The sequence below is a fragment of the Oryctolagus cuniculus genome, chromosome 17 (genome assembly GCF_964237555.1).
Source record: "Oryctolagus cuniculus chromosome 17, mOryCun1.1, whole genome shotgun sequence".
Classification (NCBI taxonomy): Eukaryota; Metazoa; Chordata; class Mammalia; order Lagomorpha; family Leporidae; genus Oryctolagus; species Oryctolagus cuniculus.
The window spans coordinates 43,870,113-43,887,764 of NC_091448.1; the positions used below are offsets into that span (position 1 = coordinate 43,870,113).

The following is a 17,652-nucleotide window of genomic DNA, read 5'->3' on the forward strand; positions in this document are numbered from 1 at the left end:
CAAACATTGCCTCAGCACAGCCTCCAGTCCCTCCACTTGTCCACTTTCTCCCAGTCGCCAACCACACTGGCCTCACAGGTCTCGCCATCCAGCTTGAATCGCATGCTTCATCGCTCAACCCCTCTCAGTCACCTCTGTCCTGAATCCAACTCTGCAGACAGAAACCGCCGGGGAGAGCGTGGCCTCCAGACAGTGCCACCCAGCCACACCGCCCTAGACTCAGGGTGCCCACTGATGGGGGTGGGGGTCACAGACCACCTCCAGCCTGGCCTAATTCTACCTTCCCTCTACCTCCTTGGGGGGCCTTGAGTCAGTCTTCATGCTGTCTGCCCCAGCCCCCAAACTTCAAACAGCATCCAAACAAGTTCTTCTCTCATCGGAAGGGTCAGTACGGCTCCCTCCAGCCACGGCCCCATCTCAAGAGGGTCGCAGGTGGGCACCATTCCAGGTTGCCCCAAAGCGGCTGGCCCGCCTTCCTGTGACGTCAGTCCCGTCTACCGCCACCTCGGGCCCCTCCTCCCATGACCCCTGAGGTTGGCGCACCTCTAGGATCTCTTCCAAACCCTCTCCTCTCAAAACGTCATCTCCTACCAAACCGGACGTGTCACAATCTGTGTCTCCATCCAACTGCGGAGTAGCCGCCTCCACTCACGTGCTGCAAGAGAGTGCCCCAAACTCACTCTGCGTCCTCTCTCCTGGGCAAATGGCAGGGTCCAGGCCAGGCCCGGGCTCCGCATAAAGACCATTGCTTGCTGAATGCATAAATGAATACTTGAGTCTCCCTCAGCCTCCGCAACCATTCACCACATCCTATCGATCACAGTCCCTTCTGGGGCTTTAACAGCGGTTGGCTACCGCCCGATCCCTCCCAGGCAGCCCGCAGTGACCGTCTGCCCTGCTCCGTGACACCCCCACTGACGTGGGGGCCCCGCTTCCATGAGCTCCGGGGGCCAGTACACGGTAAGCGCTGGCAAGTGCTGCACAACCAGAGCGCGGAAACTGAGAAGCGGCCGCCACAAGGCGCCCACCCGTACTCCAGCATCCGGGCTCTGAACCACCTGTGCCCGCGCGCCGACCGACGTGGCGCGCCTAGAGCCCCGCCCCTGCTCGCGCGGCTTTCGCGGTGACCAATGGCAACCGTTCGTCGGGCACGCGCTCCACATGCTAGACTCACTCGAGCCAATGGACTTGTCCTGAGAGGAGTCCCGCCCCCAGCAGTGCACCGCCTCAGTTCTCTGCCCGCCAATGGGAGACGCCTGTGGCGCCCTCAAGGGGGCGGGGCGGCAGCTGAGGCGCTGGGTCCTGGGACGGTGCGCCGGCGCGGTCCTGCTTCCCGTCTCGACGTGGGCTGGAGAGCGCGGGGTCGGCGCCTACCCGCCCAACCGACGGACGATGCGGTCTCCGACGGTCAGACGCTTCCTCGAGTGCCTTATGGGCCTCTACTTCCTCACCCACATCCCCATCACCCTGTTCCTGGACCTGCAGATGGTGCTGCCGGAGGAACTGTACGCGGTCGAGGTGAGGGGCGCCCGGTGGGTCGCGGCGCGCGGGTTGCGGAGTTGGAGGCCGCCGGCGCCCCGCAGCTTCTCCCCGCTCTCCGTCCGCCTCGGCCCTCGCGCCGTCTCGGTTTCTGCCGGTACCCCGGGCCCCGCTTTGCCCAGCTTCAACTCACTGTGTTCCTTAGACGTTTAAGGCTCCCGCGAGTCCAACTCTGGTCAGCTGGCGGGGTTTGCGGCAAGGGCCTGGAGTCGCGTGCGGGGCGTGTTTGCAGTTGCGGTCTGTGGGAGGGCTTCCCGGTCCCCGAGTGCCCGCGGCGAGGCCCCCGGCTCCGTGCGCCAGGCGGGTCGGGGCCCCCGGCTCCACCGGGCCCGGAGGAGAAGCGAAGGCGGGAGGCCGCCTGTCCTGGGTCCTGGAGCGCTTTCTGACCGCGCACTGGGCTTGGGCGCGCGTGTGCCCCACGTCAGAGCTGCCGTTGCGTTTCTGTGTTTTCTGTCTCTGGAGCCTGTCTCCTTCGTGGACGCCCCGTCCTGTCGGGCGAGGCTGACCTGCCCACCTGGAGACTGGAGTTGGCCGCTGTTTTTCCTGTCAGGCGGAGGCCAGCGCGCTCCCGTGGTGTGTGCAGACTCGCGTGGGCCTTGCGTTTCCTGGGAGCGGACTGTGTGGCTTTCATGAGCTTCTCCAGGGCCCTCGCCCTCCAGAGGTTGAGAACCGTACCTCAACAGGATACCCTGTTCCCGTAGATCTCCATGTGGCTTGCTTCTAGAACCAAGCATGACTGGGAGGACCTTTGACCTTGCTCCCCATGGGAGAGGCTCAGACAGTGGCAAGAGCCTTGGACTGCAGCCTGGGCTTCTTGGTTCTCCCAGAACCGGCCGGGTGGGAAAGTCGGGGTTCTGGGGCCTCACCTGTCCCGAGACTCAGATCGGGTTATAAGTCACACATACACCAGTCTCCTAGTTTATTCCTATTGCTGCTGTAACAAATGATCGCATAGTGACTTAACCTGTTCCTTAAATTTTACTCAGAAGGCACAGAGAGAAAGAAATCTATTTGGTTCCCTTCCCCAGCGCCTTTAACAGCCAGGGCTAGCTGGACCATGCCCAAGCCAGGAGCTCAGAACTCCACCCAGGTTGCCGACGTGGGCTTGAGCCACTACCTGCCTCCCAGGTGTGCATTGGCAGGAGGCGGCCGGATCAGCAGCGCAGTCGCTGGGACACGAACCCCGCACTCACGTGGGATGCAGGTGTGCCACGTGGCAACTTTGACAGCTGCCTACCTGCACCAGCCCCTCCCATTTATTTTACAGTTCTGAAGTGTTCCGAGTTGGAAATGATTCTCCCGGGGTGTCGACAGAGTGGTCCCTTCCCAGGGCTCTCCAGAACCCGCTGGTCTCTCCCAGCTTCGCGTGGCCGCATCACTGCAGTGCTCACCAAGTGCCATGTTGTCTCCCTAGGCCCCACTTTCCCAGGGACACCAGGGTAACCGAGGAAAATCTCCCCATTTCAAGGTCCTTACTCTGATCTGCAAAGTCCCAGGTTCCAGGATTATATTGTGAACACCTTTGGGGGCAGTTATACATCCCTCCACACAGGATCAAGTAGGATGTAAAAAAGTTTATGGAAAATGGAATTAAAAGTAAGCTTATACTGGCACAAAAAAACTGAAGTCGATACATACAAAGGATCTCCAAAAAATTCATGAAAAACTTATGAAGAAAAAAAAGTGTGGATTTCTTTCTCCCCTCTGGTACATCCTTCCCAAAAGTCTCCCTTGCTCCCAATATGCGATAAAAATGTGTTCAGTACTGTGATGTCCCTATCTGTATATTTCGTGAAAATTTTCTCAGCTTTTTTACCACACTACAGCAGAAGGCTAAGGGCCATTGTAGGCAGCCTCTGGCAGAAACTGTGTGGTGATGTTGGAGTCATTAGCCCAGGGCACCCTGGGTTGGGAGGCCTGTGCATCTATTTGCTCTTATTGCTTTGGGATAGCAATCATTATTTTGTTGCTTCTTTGTGAGGAAAATAATACAAAATAATAAAAGCCTTAAGTTATCCTCAGATTCTCTTTGAAAAATGCCAGATTTTAACATCTGCTGTTTTTCTACCTAAATAAAAGGAATTTTCCTAGAGAACTTTTTAAAAAAAAAAAAAATTTGCTTATTTATTTGAAAGGCAGAGTTACCGAGAGGCAGAGGTAGAGCAATCTTCCTGGCTCATTCCCCAAATGGCTACAACTGCCGGAGCCGTATGGGATGCCGGCACCACAGGCGGAGGCTTAGCCCACCACACCACAGCACCGGCCCTGCTGATAAGTAATGACCAGTGCGAGTCAAGATTTTAATAAGACTAGACTTGAACATCTCCAGATGTGTGTCGGTCACATTCAGTTAAGTAATCTGCGCTCGCCACTTATCTGAAGAGCATAGGGTAACTCATGGCGGCTCACCTTCCGAGACGGAGCTGCTGTGATTGGTCACTGGCACAGCGAGATTGAAGGCCTTGCCCATTCTGCAGGTGGCCTTGGCCTTCACTTCCACCCAACGTCAGTCCAGAGCTCCTTCAGGTGGCTGGATCCTAATTAACTATGAGAGCTGGCAGATGAGAATCTTTTTAAGTTTTGCTACTTTCAACCTGCAGCCCTTGGACACTGACGTGCTGTACGGGCCTGTACAGGCTGTGAGCAGGGGATGTGCAAGACTGTAGATAAATGGAATAAAGTGGGTTCATCAGCTTCTTAAATGCTGTAAACCTACAATATTTTCTTACAGTGTTACTATTTTTTTAAAAAAGACTTACTTGAAAGGCAGAGTCAGATCTTCTGTTTGCTGGTTCACTCCCCAAATGGCCACAAGGGCTGGGCCAGGCCAAAGCCAGGAGTCAGGAACTCCATCCAGGTCTCCCATCTATGTGGCATGGGTCCATGCGCTTTCCCAGGCGCATTAGCAGGGAGCTGGATTGGAAGTGGAGCAGCCTGGAGTGAAACTGGTGCTCTGATATTGGATGTTGGTATTGTAGGCAGTGGCTTAACCTGCTATACCACAGCACCGGCCCCCAGCCTTATTTTTTTTTAGATTTAGAAAGTAAAAATCTGAATAAAACTTTTAGCCTGGGGGCCCGTGTTGTGGTGTAGTAGCTTAAGCTGCTACCTACAGCACTGGCATCCCACATGGGTTCCAGTTCATGTCCCAGCTGCTCCACTTCTGATCCAGCTCCCTGCTTAATGTGTCTGGGAAAACAGTGGAGGATGGCCCAAGTCCTTAGGCCCTTGCACCCATGTGGGGCCCCTGCACCCAGGAAGAAGTTTCTGGCTCCTGGCTTTGGTCTGGCCCAGCCCTGGCCATTTGAGGAGTGAACCAGCAAGTGGGAGATCTCTCTCTCTGCCTTTCAAATAAACCACGCCCCAAAAAAAGTCCAGCGCTGCAGTGTAGTAGATAAAGCCACCGCCTGCAAGTACCAGCATCCTACATGGGCACGGGTTCAAGTCCTGGCTGCTCCACTTCCGATCCAGCTCTCTGCTACAGCCTGGGAAAGCAGTAGGAGATGGCCCAAGTCCTTGGGCCCCTGCACCCCCATGGGAGACCTGGAAGAAGCTCGTGGCTCCTGGCTTTGGATTGGCCCAGCTTCGGCCGTTGCGGCCATTTGGGGAGTGAACCAGAAGGTGGAAGATCTGTGTGTCTGTCTCTCTGCCTCTGCCTCTCAAATAAATAAAAATCTTAAAAAAAAAAAAAATCTTTTACAAATGACCAGGAGGCACACGCTTAGCCTTTCAGTGCTTTCTTCTCCCTTACTGTCCTGAAAAGTACCAGGAACTCAAACTTAAAAAGCACAAACCAGAGATCATGTAGTCAGTACACTGGTTAGCCAGCCAGAGGCTTTCTGAAGTCAATATTAGGCTAACAGAATGTTTGTTTCTGGATATTTGCTTAAAACATACTTGTAGAATGAGGCCTCTGTTTCACAATAGCGAAATTTATCTTTTGATTAAAAATTAACAGGAAAAATATCCTTGGGTTTTCTTTTCCATTTTAAGATAAATTCTTACCTTGGAGTTGCCCTTTTTTTAGATTTTATTTACTTGAAAGGCAGAGCTACAGAGAGATCTTCCACCTGCTGCTTCATTCCCCAGATGGCTACAACGGCCAGGGCTGGGCCAGACTGAAGCCAGGAGCCAAAAGCTTCATCTGGGTCTCCCACTTGGGTGCAGGGGCCCAAACACTTGAGCTGTCTTCTGCTGCTTTCCCAGGCACATTAGCAGGGAGCTGGACTGGAAGTGGAGCAGCCAGGTCTCAAATCAGTGCCCATATGGGATGCCAGCTTTGCAGGTGATGGCTTTACCCACTACACTACACTTCCTTGGCTTTGAAAGCCTGTGTGTCATAGGGACCACACCACCTCTAGATAGTCCATGCAGAGCAAAGATCCTAGGCCTCGGGGTCCTGTAGAAGCCCAGGGTAGACAGCGTCAGAGTCTGGTCCATGCTGCCCATGGCAGTGTCAGTCTGGACCTGCGTCTCTGTGTCTGACACAGTGGTTATAAGTGCAGCACCCAAGCTAGACCCGAGACTGCTCATTCTGAAACCTCGCCGGAGCCCAGGAACCCCCTAGTCTGGGGCAGTTTGTTCCTCCACAAATCTGCTACTGGATTCCTGAGAAAAAAAGTTACACCGAGGGAGTTATAAATAACAAGGGACTTTTCTGTGGTATTAGAGTTTCCACGGGGCCAGCACTGTGGCATAGCGGGTAAAGCCACCGCCTGCAGTGCTGGCATTCCATATGGGCGCTAGTTCGAGGCCCGGCTGCTCCACTTCCGATCCAGCTCTCTGCTGTGGCCTGGAAAAGCAGTGGAGGATGGCCCAAGTCCTTGGGCCCCTGCACCCTCATGGGAGACCCGGAGGAAGCTCCTGGCTTTTGATCACCACAACTGCAGCCATTGCAGCCAATTGGGGAGTGAAGCAGCGGCTGGAAGACCTCTGCCTCTGTAACTCTGCCTTTCAAATGATAAATAAGTCTTGAAGTATCCAAAACTCCGTCTCCACAGAAGTTAGGTTTGCCTCCTCTTCTACCTCTGCCGGCCCCGAGAAACAAGGCAGTTCATTTCTGTGTTTTGTGGAAATCTTTGGAGTCTGGTGCTCAGTGACTGTTGAGAATGGGAAACTGCCAGGGTGGGTCTCACGTCGGTCCTGTCTCTGCAGAGAAGGATGTCGTTGGCAGAAAGGTCCGTGTGTGCACTTGGCGAAAACCCCAAGAGCTGTAGAGCTGCTGCTGGCTGCCAGCGGGCAGCGCACCTGGGAGAGCACACGGAAGGGGCAGGAGAGATGCGAAGGTGCCCTTAGAGCCAGCAAGTGTATTCAGTGACCGCCCGGGCTGCAGCACGGACGCCAGCAGGCCGCAGGGGGCAGAGTGGTCAACCGCCCGGAGGCTGGGCACCCCGGGCCTACCCAGGCCTGGTGGCTCTAACTCAACACGCTTTCTTTTTCAGTTCAGAAATCTGCTGCAGTGGTATGCTGGGGAGTTCAGGGACCCTCTGGTACAGGATCCCCCGGAGTGGTTTCAGTCCTTCGTGTTCTGCGAGCTTGTGTTTCAGCTGCCGTTCTTTCCCATTGCAGCGTACGCCTTCTTCAAAGGTTGGTGATGGTGGGGAAATCCCATTCTTGCTCAGAAATTGGGTCTTAGACATGTGGTAAAATGTCTCCAGAGTGGGGTGGTCCCTGTAGTTTGTGTGAAAGTCCCATCGGATCTTATGGCAACAGGATCGTCAGTTACCCAGAAATCTCCAATGAAACCAGAAGCCACTTGAAGCTTCTGTGCCTCAGCTCCCCTGCCATTGATGGATCATTGGCTTTTTTTTTTTTTTTTTAAGATTTATTTATTTATTTGAAAGAGTTGGGGGGGGGGGGGTCTTCCATCTGATGGTTCACTCCCCAGTTGGCCACAACAGCCAGAGCTGCGCCAATCCGAAGCCAGGAGCCAGGAGCTTCTTCCGGGTCTCCCACGTGGGTGCAGGGGCCCAAGGACTTGGGCCATTTTCTACTTCTGTCCCAGGCCATAGCAGAGAGCTGGATCGGAAGTGGAGCAGCCAGGTCTCGAATAGACACCCATATGGGATGCCGGCGCTTCAGGCCAGGGTGTTAATGCACTGTGCCACAGTGCCGCCCCCCCCCTTTTTTTTTTAAGATTTATTTCATTGGCTTTTATTTTCCTGTATTGGATGGCATCATGCCAACTTACAAGCAACAGCATCAAGCTAACCCCTGAAAGGCTCAACTTTTTATGTCACAGTGCTCCTTAGAGGGCTCTCAAAGGTAGGCGGTCACACCCTGTCCTTGGTACCTGGGCTTGCCCCGCTGACCTCTTTCCTGCTTCAGCCCCCCAGCCCTCCCGCCTGTGCAGAATCACTCAGCAGATGCCCTTGTGCAGGAACACCCTTCCCTTGCAGCTCTGACCAAGCAGCTTTAACTGGGATGCTGGCTTGCTGCCCTAGTTTTTCTGACTCCCAGCCCTGGTCCTAGACAGTCAGTGAGCAGGGCCCCGCTGTCACCAGACTTTACATGCTGGGCAGAACACCTGCCACGTGTTCTGTGTTGCCACTTGGAGAGGGAGGCGGGTGAGCACAGGGTGGGGTGGCGGATGTCGTGTGCACCCTTGCACGACCCACCCCTGACCTTTGTCCCCTCTGCCTCCTAGGAAGCTGCAGGTGGATCCGCACGCCTGCAATCATCTACTCGGTTCACACCATGACAACTGTGATCCCCATTCTCTCCACGCTCCTGTTTGAGGACTTCAGCGTCGGGGGTGGCTTCCGAGCACAGGGACCCGAGACTCTCCCTGAAAGACTGATCCTCGTCTCTGTCTACGCCCCCTACTTGCTCATCCCTCTCATACTGCTGCTTTTCATGTTGCGGAACCCCTACTACAGGTCTGAGGAGAAGAGAAAGAAGCGATGAGGGAGACCGTCACTGGCCCAGGGCGGGGCAGTGCCTTGCAGACTCAATGCAGGAGAAACAGCACCCACGTCTTCAGCGTGTGAAACCTACCAGACGACAAGGCACAAGCCCAAGATGGTGACGGCGCCGTCAAACCTCACCTTCCAAAGGCGCTGGGAGGGGCAGATGGGTGTGGGCTGGGTTATAGGGCAGTGGTGCTGAGAACCTCACCGTGTGCCTAGGTCCCACACACGGGAGACATCTGAGACATGGCTGCTGGGCGCGCCCCTGAGTCACGTGACCACAGCAGATCTGCTTGGCTGGCATGGTTCTCTAGTCTGTCGCCACTGCAGAATGAAGGCTGGGAGGTTTCGGGCAATTTTCAAATTTGAAATCTGGTAACCACCTCTAATAGTCATTGGAAGCTCTGTGTGGGTTCTTGCCTCTTCCCCTGGGGGTAGCACAAGAAAGTGTGCTAGAAGTTTAAGCTCCGTTTCCTGCAGGCTAGCCCTGGTGTCTTCTGGTCAGAAACGGGTTACACAGCAGGTGCTGCTGCTCACCTGCCGCATCCTGGGGGGAGTTTTCCAAAGGCACCTTCTTAGCCTTCTTGTTTCCAGAGACAACCTGAGCTGGCTCCCTTGATTCTCAAGTCTGATCCAAAGCATCTGGCTAGCGGACGGCATCAGCCCAGCCTGCTCTAGGTACGGCACGCTTTCCTGTGCGCTGCTCAGTGTCCTGTTCACTGTTCTCAAAGCCAGCCCTAAAAACTGGTGGTGGACACCAGGCCCCACCGCCCCTCTTTCCTGCCCAGTTGGTCCGCGAATCCCACTGGTGATGGAACTCATCTGATGGCGTGTGTGTCTGCTCCAAATAAAGGTGGTTGCTGCCCACTGCCTGGTCTGTTTGGGGGCTTGGGGCTGCTTCAGAGATGCCAGGTAAAGAGGTAGGTCAAACCATTTGAAAATAATTTATTGCTTTTCTTTCCAAAGCTGTATGAGTTTAGTTCAGACTGAGTGGCAGAGGTGAGAACCGGTGCTCGGCGGCAGGGGCCGGGCACGGACCTTTAGAAACCAGCTCCCCGCACACTGCCTTCTGGGACACTGTCTCCCAGGGCCTGGTACAGGTTTTTTGGGGGGTTGGGGGGCTTTTTTCTTGCCTTCCTCCTATAAAAATTAAGTTTTCAGTTCATTTCTGAAAAATAAATTGGTCAATAAACTCATTTTGCTCAGCTTCTACTTTACACAAAGCTTCGTATTCAACTCGATACCTGAAAAACAAAAGTGTTAGAAGCCCTGAGAAAGGACGCGGTAACCAGACTGACTCTACAGACCGACACAGAGCCTGCAGCAAGCTCAGAGTGAAGAAGCTCACGAGAGGGGAAGCCCCCAGGCCACCTGCAGCCCTGGGAGAGCCGGCACCGCCCCGAGCCGTGGCCGCCCGCGGGCCCCTGCTCCCTGAACTACAAGAGGCTGTTGTGTGCTAAGCTTCCTCTTGAGTGGAATTTTCAGGATGGCAAGTGAGCGGCGTGGAGGCGGAGCAGAGCGGGGCGGGGCGGGGGCCGCTCACCTTTCCAGCTGCATCTTCTTCTCCGCGATGAGCGCCTGCAGCTGCTGCTGCTGGGCCTCTCGCTGCTTCGCTATGGACTTGAGCAAGTTCCGAGCACCAATGGCCTAGGAGAAACGGCGGGGAGCGGGGCAGGCCCTGTGAGGGGAGCAGTGAAACCCCACAGCCTTGGGGTGAGGCCGAAGCGGTCTGGGAGTCTACTTCTCAAGCCTTCCTCTAGGATAAAACCACCTTCTCGGCACTAACGAGAGGACTGAAGGAAATAATGACAGAGCACACTGACGTGGAATTCCAGCGGGTTAGCTGGACCAGAAGACATCATTCAAGTCCTAGTTAATAGGAGCCATCCCCCTCAGCGGGAGGGGGGTGGGGGGCAGAGGCTGGGTGCGCAGGGTCCCAGGTGGAGACAGAAGACATGCTCGTCTTACCTTCATCTTCTCGCTTTCTGCTTCCTTTGCAAGTTGGTCAACGAGTTCAATTAAACCACCAACTATTTTCTGGAACTGGCCAATCTCTTGAAGAAAGAACAGAACATGAGCTGTTTTCTCAGCATGACCACTGCCCCTTGGCACTCCCTTGGAGCAGTGAGCGGCATGGCTAACTGTCCCTTCTAGTGTGTGTCACTACAGCCTGGTGCTTGCTGGCCTAGGACACACTCACCCCGAGTCCCCTCCCTGCTGTCGCAGCAGGCCTCTAGCCTGCCTGCCTGCAAGCAAGTACCAGCACAGGACTGCCTCCGGACGGGAGCAGCGCCTCTGGTCTAGCCATGGGTAGGTAGGGCACTGGATGTCAGAGACTTGAGAGGGAATTAAGAGCCCACCACGTTTAGGTGCCGACTCTCCAGTTAATTTCTCCATGACTCTGGTGTGATGGAATCCCGTTAAGGGAGGACCAAGGCCATGCGGAGTGGACAGCCTGCACACAGCAGTGACAGAAGACTGGCAATAGAACCCCAGCTACCTGATGCCAGTCAAGCCTAGGGCGTGCCCTGCTCTAGCTCAGTGCGACTCTAGCCACTGGCGGGCTGGGCTGCTTGGACAGATTCCTGGAGACCTCCAGTCAAACATCAGTCTGCTGAGCCGCATCTGAAGACTCCAGGAACAATCTCTAACTCCAAAAATGGAGAGCCTACCAATGAGAGCAATATTTCTTCCAGGAAATGAAACTCGAGGACAAAATTATATTTCCTTCCCTCAAGCCATGATTCTGCTCGATAAAAGTTCTAGGAGCACAAACTCAAGACAGTGTATCTAGAAACACCTCCTGGGCCAGTGTTGGGGCACAGTGGGGTAAGCCATCGCCTGCAATGCTGACATCCCACATCAGAGTGCCAGTGCAAACCCCAGCTGCTCCACCTCCCTGCAAATGTGCATGGGCTCCTCCCACCCACGTGCGAGACCCAGAAGGCTCCTAGCTTTAACCTGAGTCTTGTGACCATTTAGGGAGTGGTGGAATACCTCTTTCTCTAGCTCTGTCTCTTGCTGTTGCTCTGCCTTTCAAATACATTGTTTTTAAAAAATAAATGGGCTGGTGTGTGGCATAGTAGGTTAAGCCGCCACCTGTGACACCAGCATACCATGTGGGCATGGGTTCAAGACCAGGCTGCTACATTTCTGATCCAGCTCCCTGCTAATGTGCCTGGGAAAGCAACAGAAGATGGCCCAAGTGCTTGGGCCCCTACACTCACATGGGAGACCCAGAAGAGGCTCTGGGCTCCTGGCTTCAGGCTGGCCCAGCCTCAACTATTGTGGCCATCTGGGGAGTAAACCAGAAAATGAACTCTGTAACTATGCCTTTTTTTTTTTTTTTTTTAAACATTTGTTTATTTGAAAGAGTTACACAGAGAGAGAAGGAGAGGCAGAGAGAGAGAGAGAGTTCTTCCATCCACTGGTTTATTCCTCAGTTGGCCACAATGGCTAGAGCTGTGCCAATCCAAAGGCAGGAGCCAGGAACTTCTTCCAGGTCTCCCATGTGGGTGTAGGGGCAGGGAGCTGGATTGGAAGTGCAGCAGCCAGGACTCGAACTGCCGCCCATACAGGATGCTGGCACTGCAGGCAGTGGCTTTACCCACTATACCATAGCACTGGCCGCAATGCCTTTCAAATAAATAAGGGGGCCAACACTGTGGCACAGCAGATTAAGTAGCCACCTGCAATACCAGGATCCCTTGTGGGCACCAGTTCAAGCCCTGGCTGCTGCAAGTCATATCCAGCTCCCTGCTAATACCCAGGGGAAGCAGCAGAACTGCTGTGTGGGCCCCTGTACCCACAGAGGAAACCTGGATGGAGTTCCAAGCTCCTGGCTTTTTTTGGCCTGGCCATTTGGGGATTAAACCAGTTTCTCAACTTTCAGATATATAATAAAATCATTTAAGAGAAGAAAAAAAGCCCTCCACTCATCCCCATTTGCTTTGAGGGACACTCGGGACTAATGACTGCAAAATAGCAGGAAGACAAAGTGTGGTACATGGGAATTCAGAGGCCAGACCTAACCCCCAGCAGGGCCAGGCCGCAGCTGGGCTGGGATGGCACTGTGCCCTCCAGTGCTACTCACTGTCCACAAAGTCCTTGCACTCTTCCTTGAGCTCTATGGTCTGCTGGGTGACCTCTGGGTCCAACACTCGCAGCTTGTTCAGCTCATCAAAGTGCAGCCCTGCTTCCCCCAGGATGTCCTTGGCCATAGCTGCAAAGAAACCAGTCCCAGTCCCCAGTCAACGTTCCAGCCCCCCCTTGCCCCCAAATACCAGTGCCGTAAACCCCAATATTCCAAAGGCTCACCTTTCCCTCAGCCACCCATTGAGCCTCACCTGTTTCCCTTCCAGAGTCCCTAGAGAAGTTCTGCTTTGAAGGGGTGACAGTGACAGTCAGGAGGAGGTGTGTCACAGGAGCAAGGGTCAGGAAAGAATAAAGTCCAGGTGCTTGTCACAGGCATCGTTCACTCAACACATTTCTTGAGTGCCTACCACGTGCCCACACTGCTAGATGCTGGGGGTACAGAGCTGAATGCAACATGGCGCCTGCCCTGGAGGACACACGGTCTAGCTGGAGAAAGACACACACGGAAACTGAACAATCATACTGGGTTAAGTGCTTTACAAACACCACCGAAGAGCTGCAGGAGGCCAGGGCGGTCAAGAGCGGCTCTGCTATTAGGAGCCATGGCCATGTTGACATGTCCTCAGCTGTGTACCCAGAGATAAAGCATCCCACAGGGGCATCAGTTCAAGACCCGGCTGCTCCACTTCCGATCCAGCTCTCTGCTATAGCCTGGGAAAGCAGTGGAAGATGGCCCAAGTCTTTGGACCCCTGCACCCACATGGGAGACCCAGAAAGAGGTTCCTGGCTCCAGATGGGCGCAGCTCTGGCTGTTGCAGTCAATTAGAGAGTGAACCAGTGGATGGAAGACCTCTCTCTCTGCCTCTGAATTCAACTGTAGGTTAAGGTTGAGGTGGGCATTGTGGCAGAGTGAACTAAGCTGTTGCCCGCAATGCCACATCCCATATCAGAATACTGGTTCAGGTCCTGGCTGCTTCACTTCCAATTCAGCTCCCTGCTAATGAGCCTAGGAAGGCAGCAGCAGATGGCCCAAGTGCTTGGGCACCTGCCACCCAAGTGGGAGACCTGGATGGAGCTCTGGGCTCCTGGCTTTGGCTTGGACCAGCCCTAGGCATTATGGCCTTTGGGGGAGTGAACCAGTGAATAAAAGATAAATTTCAAATAAGTAAATCTCTTCCAAAAACATATTAGGGTCAAAAAGTTAAGAACCCAGGAGACAAATCTGACCAAAATGTATGCTAAAGGATACCATATACTTGCCTGAATTGGGAACCAAAGTCGGACTAATCTCTTTCTAGCAGGAAACACAAAAAGGAGTGAACGAAGTGTCAGCATAGAACATACCAAGGGAGGAGGCCACGGCGAGGTGCTCCGAGCGAAGAAAGCAGCACAGACTCACCGAAAGAGGCCTACGCTGCCTGGAGGGGCGGAAAGTGGAGGGAGCTGCAAGGGGGGCTAGAAGCAGGCCAGGAAGCTCCCTGGGCCAAGCCAGAGTTTGGATTATTTTATAGGCAACAGAGAATCAACAAGATGCACTCTCCCTTCCCCAGCCCCCCTGCATTCCTGGCCCAAGATGCCTCGATTCTGGGAAGGAAACTGCAAACTCACCTTCACTCTGGCTTTCAAAACACAAAACCAAAACAACATTTACAGTTGCAAAGGGGAGGCAATGCTGATCACATCTAGCTAATTCCAAAACCCGGGTCATCCAGAGGCTACCCACAACTGGCCCTGCGCCAGCCCCAGCCCTCTCTCCCTCAGCCTCCCGTTTCCCCTCCCACCTGCCTTAGCTCCCTCCTGAGTGGGGTGATTCTGGGAGTGAGCACCCCAAGGTGTGCCATGGGAGGAGCAATGGTCGGGAAAGAACAGGTCTCACTGGGGCCAGAACTTCTGAATTCCAGAAGGAACAGCAATCTGATACCTAAGCATCAAAAATTGTAAGGAGCAATGCAGTCCAATGCAGCGGGCCAGCCACGGCTGCCTGCACGACCCTGGCCTCGCGAATCCACTGAAACCTTGTATTTGTTTTTATTCAAAAGCCAAGAGATAAATGGAGAGAGAGCTTCCATCTGCTCTGGTACTCCCCAAATGCCTACAACCACCAGGGCTGGGCCAGACCCAAGCCAGAAGCCTGGATCCCAGTCCAAGTCTCCCACACGGGGTGGCAGGGACTCCGATACGTGAGCCGTCACCTCTGCCTCCCAGGGTGCACATCGGCAGAAACCTCGGTCGGAAGCAGAGTGGCTGAGTCCAGAACCAGGTGCTAGATGCGCGATGCAGGCGTCCCAAGTGGTGGCCTGGCCACCACACCGACGCCTGCCCGTTTTTAAACACTTCAGAGTTTCCTTAACAGCAGACTTCTGTAGACCATCTGTCATCCAGCCTGCTCTGTCGCACTTACACACAGAGTGTGACAGCCAGCAGGCGATTCATCAGACCAGCTGCTGCGAGAGCTTCAAGTGGCGGGAAGGAGCAAACACGCCTCAGCTCCTGTCCCCTGCGCCGACAGCAACTCTACAGCGCCTGCTCTGGGGCAGGGCAGTGAAGGAAACGTCTCTGGACTGCAAACCAAGGACCCCGCACCCTGGTAACGGGGTGAGCAGACGCTGGGCTGGGTGTGCAGCTGCAGCAGAGGAGGAGCGCGGAATTCAGAGGGCCCTGTAGGCGAAGGCCTTCGGAAAAAGTCACAGCGAGACCTACAGGACGCCCAAAACTCCGCTGAGAGCAGTGGGCAAGGAGGTAGCTCAAGCAGCGGAAAAGCTCAGGGGCCGGCGCTGTGGCGCAGCAGGTTAGAGACCCGGCCTCAGCGCCAGCATCCCACGTGGGTGCCCATGTGAGTCCCGGCTGCTCCACTTCCGATCCAGCTCTCTGCTATGGCCTGAGAGAGCAGCGGGAGATGGCCCAAGTCCTTGGGCCCCTGCACCCAAGTGGGGGACCCAGTGGAAGCTCCTGGCTTCAGCCTGGCCCAGCTCTGGCCATTGCAGACATTTGGGGAGTGACCAGAGGTGGAAGATCTGTCTCTACCCCTCTAGCTCTTTCAAATAAATAAATATTAAAAAGGAAAAGTTTATGTACGAGTCCTGAGACAAAAGAAATCTGATGCATTCCAAGGACTGAAGGCCAGTGTGGCTGACAGGTGAACAAGACGGAGAGTGGGACAGGGAGACCACTCGGGGAGCTGGCACTGAACTGCAATAATGTCTTTTTTTTTTTTTAACCTGTCAACATATGTTTTATTTATTTATTTGAAAGGCAGAGTTACAGAAAGACAAAGGCAGAGAGAGAGAGAGAGAGAGAGAGAGAGGTCTTCCATCTGCTGGTTCACTCTACAAATGGCCACAACGGCCGGAGCTGGGCCAATCCGAAGCCAAGAGCTTCTTCCGGGTCTCCCACATGGGTGCAGGAGCCCAAAGACTTGGGCCATCTTTTACTGCTTTCCCAGGCCACAGCAGGGAGCTAGATCAGAAGTGGAACAGCCAGGTCTTGAACTGGCGCCCTTATGGATGCCGGCTCTGCAGGCGGCGGCTTACCCGCTATGCCACAGCACCAGCCCCACAATAACGTCTTAACAGTAAGGAGCAGCCAGCAGATTCTCAGCAGAGTGACACAATCATTGGGAAAGACCACTCTGGGGGCCAGCATTGTGACACACTGGGTGATGTCAGCATCCCTTATCAGTGCCAGTTCAAGTCCCAGCTGCTCCTCTTCCGATCCAGCTCCCTGCTAATGGGCCTAGGAAAGCCCCTGCATCCACATGGGAGACCAGGATGGAGTCCCAGGCTCCTAGCTTTGGCCTGGCCCAGCCCCACTGTTGCAATCATTTGGGGGGTGATCCAGCATAGCAAAGATTCTCTAACTCTACCTTTCAAACAAACAAATCTTTTTTTTAAAATAATCACTCTGGGGGCTAGCACTGTGGCACAGTAGGCTAAGCCGCTGCCTGCAGTGCCAGCATCCCTTTTGGGCGCCGGTTTGAGTCCTGGCTGCTCCACTTCTGATCCAGCTCTCTGCTATGGCCTGGGAAAGCAGTGGAAGATGGCCCAAGTGCTTGGGCCCCTGCACCCGTGTGGGAGACCTGGAAGAAGCTCCTGGCTCCGGATCGGCGCAGCTCCGGCCGTTGCAGTCATCTGGGGAGTGAACCAGCAGATGGAAGACCCCTCTCTCTGTTTGTAACTCTACCTCTCAAATAAATCTTAAAAATAAATAAAAAACCACTCTGCCTCAGAAGACCAGGAAGGCGAGCACACCTACTGTGTTCATCACTGCAACCCTAGCACCCAGCACGGTGCCTGCACAGTCGGCACTCCGTGGACATCTGTGGGATGACCAGTGGCTGTGCAAGCAGCCGGAGGCCACTACAGCAGCCCAGCACCTGGAGGCCGGCGTTCTGGGTTGAGATGTTTCTGTAAGTCGATTTGCTAGGACTTAGAGGGGCTTGACTGGAGGAGGGGATGAGTGAAGCGGTCGGGCATGAATCCCTTGCACCTGGGAGGGGTAGCTGAATGAGTCACCTGAGACGGGAGAAGGGTTGAAGGAGAGGCTTCCCAGCTGCCCATCAGATTCCATCCCAATTCCCACTACACGCGGCGGAGCGCCGGGGTGAGGGCGGAAACGCCTCACCACGATCCATGCTTGGCATCAGGCACAGGCCCCGTTCCTGGGGTTGGAGGAAGCACGAGGCTGAGTCCGGAGGGCCTGACACTGTCTTTACTGCGCAAACCCGTTGGATTTACACGAGTCCCCGCTTCCTAAGACCACGCTCAAGCTCCAGGCCCAACCTGAGTGTGAAACGCTCGCGAAGGGACGGGCGGAATTCCTAAGTTTCTTTCAGCCTGGAACAGCCTTTCCTCAACAGCGGGTCTGTCCAGTTCCTCTAGACCCAGCTGCCCCCGACCCGAGGTCACGACCTACCTGCCCACCCGTAGCGGTGGTGCGCTGCGGCCCAGGCTGATGTTGACAGGCAGCTCCTCTCGGCGGTGGGCAGCAGTCAGTGCCTGGCCGGCTCGCCTCTCCTCAGCCGCTGCCACGGCTACAAAACCTGTTTATCCACAACGTCACTTCCGGACACCGGAAGCACTCACACCCGTTCATCCTACAGGGCCTGCTGGGA

The 17,652-nt window shown here is 54.8% G+C and overlaps 2 protein-coding genes across 10 annotated transcripts; one reads left to right on the forward strand and one right to left on the reverse strand.

Annotated features, from left to right (window-relative positions):
* The first annotated feature begins 659 nt into the window (after positions 1-659).
* On the forward strand, positions 660-9,314 carry TMEM97 (transmembrane protein 97). The gene is made up of 3 exons (XM_002718933.5): positions 660-1,518; positions 6,981-7,125; positions 8,186-9,314. The coding sequence occupies exons 1-3, from the start codon at positions 1,246-1,248 to the stop codon at positions 8,443-8,445; spliced, it is 678 nt and encodes a 225-aa protein (XP_002718979.2). The 5' UTR covers positions 660-1,245; the 3' UTR covers positions 8,446-9,314.
* A 54-nt stretch (positions 9,315-9,368) lies between these two features.
* On the reverse strand, positions 9,369-17,622 carry IFT20 (intraflagellar transport 20). Of its 9 annotated transcripts, none has more exons than XM_070061115.1 (7): positions 17,454-17,592; positions 13,887-13,960; positions 12,794-13,028; positions 12,541-12,669; positions 10,416-10,501; positions 9,991-10,094; positions 9,369-9,691 (listed from the first exon to the last, which is right to left on the reverse strand). In XM_070061115.1, the coding sequence occupies exons 4-7, from the start codon at positions 12,665-12,667 to the stop codon at positions 9,610-9,612; spliced, it is 399 nt and encodes a 132-aa protein (XP_069917216.1). In that variant the 5' UTR covers positions 12,668-12,669; positions 12,794-13,028; positions 13,887-13,960; positions 17,454-17,592; the 3' UTR covers positions 9,369-9,609. The 9 variants fall into 9 exon arrangements, with proteins under 9 accessions (XP_069917216.1, XP_069917217.1, XP_051680582.1 ...); XM_070061116.1 differs by having other exon boundaries at positions 12,794-12,824; positions 17,454-17,590; XM_051824622.2 differs by lacking the exon at positions 13,887-13,960 and having other exon boundaries at positions 12,794-12,824; positions 17,454-17,622.
* Positions 17,623-17,652: the final 30 nt, after the last annotated feature.

What these genes read in the sequence shown, in the direction of transcription:
- TMEM97 (XM_002718933.5), top strand. Translation starts at nt 1,246, where the DNA reads ATGGGAGACGCCTGTGGCGCCCTCAAGGGGGCGGGGCGGCAGCTGAGG. An exon ending in AGGAACTGTACGCGGTCGAG is followed by an intron (nt 1,519 to 6,980) that starts GTGAGGGGCGCC and finishes TTTCTTTTTCAG; the next exon opens with TTCAGAAATCTGCTGCAGTG. An exon ending in AGCGTACGCCTTCTTCAAAG is followed by an intron (nt 7,126 to 8,185) that starts GTTGGTGATGGT and finishes TCTGCCTCCTAG; the next exon opens with GAAGCTGCAGGTGGATCCGC.
- IFT20 (XM_051824622.2), bottom strand. Translation starts at nt 12,667, where the DNA reads ATGGCCAAGGACATCCTGGGGGAAGCAGGGCTGCACTTTGATGAGCTG. An exon ending in CAGAAAGCGAGAAGATGAAG is followed by an intron (nt 10,095 to 10,415) that starts GTAAGACGAGCA and finishes CGTTTCTCCTAG; the next exon opens with GCCATTGGTGCTCGGAACTT. An exon ending in AAGAAGATGCAGCTGGAAAG is followed by an intron (nt 9,692 to 9,990) that starts GTGAGCGGCCCC and finishes TTTGTTTTTCAG; the next exon opens with GTATCGAGTTGAATACGAAG.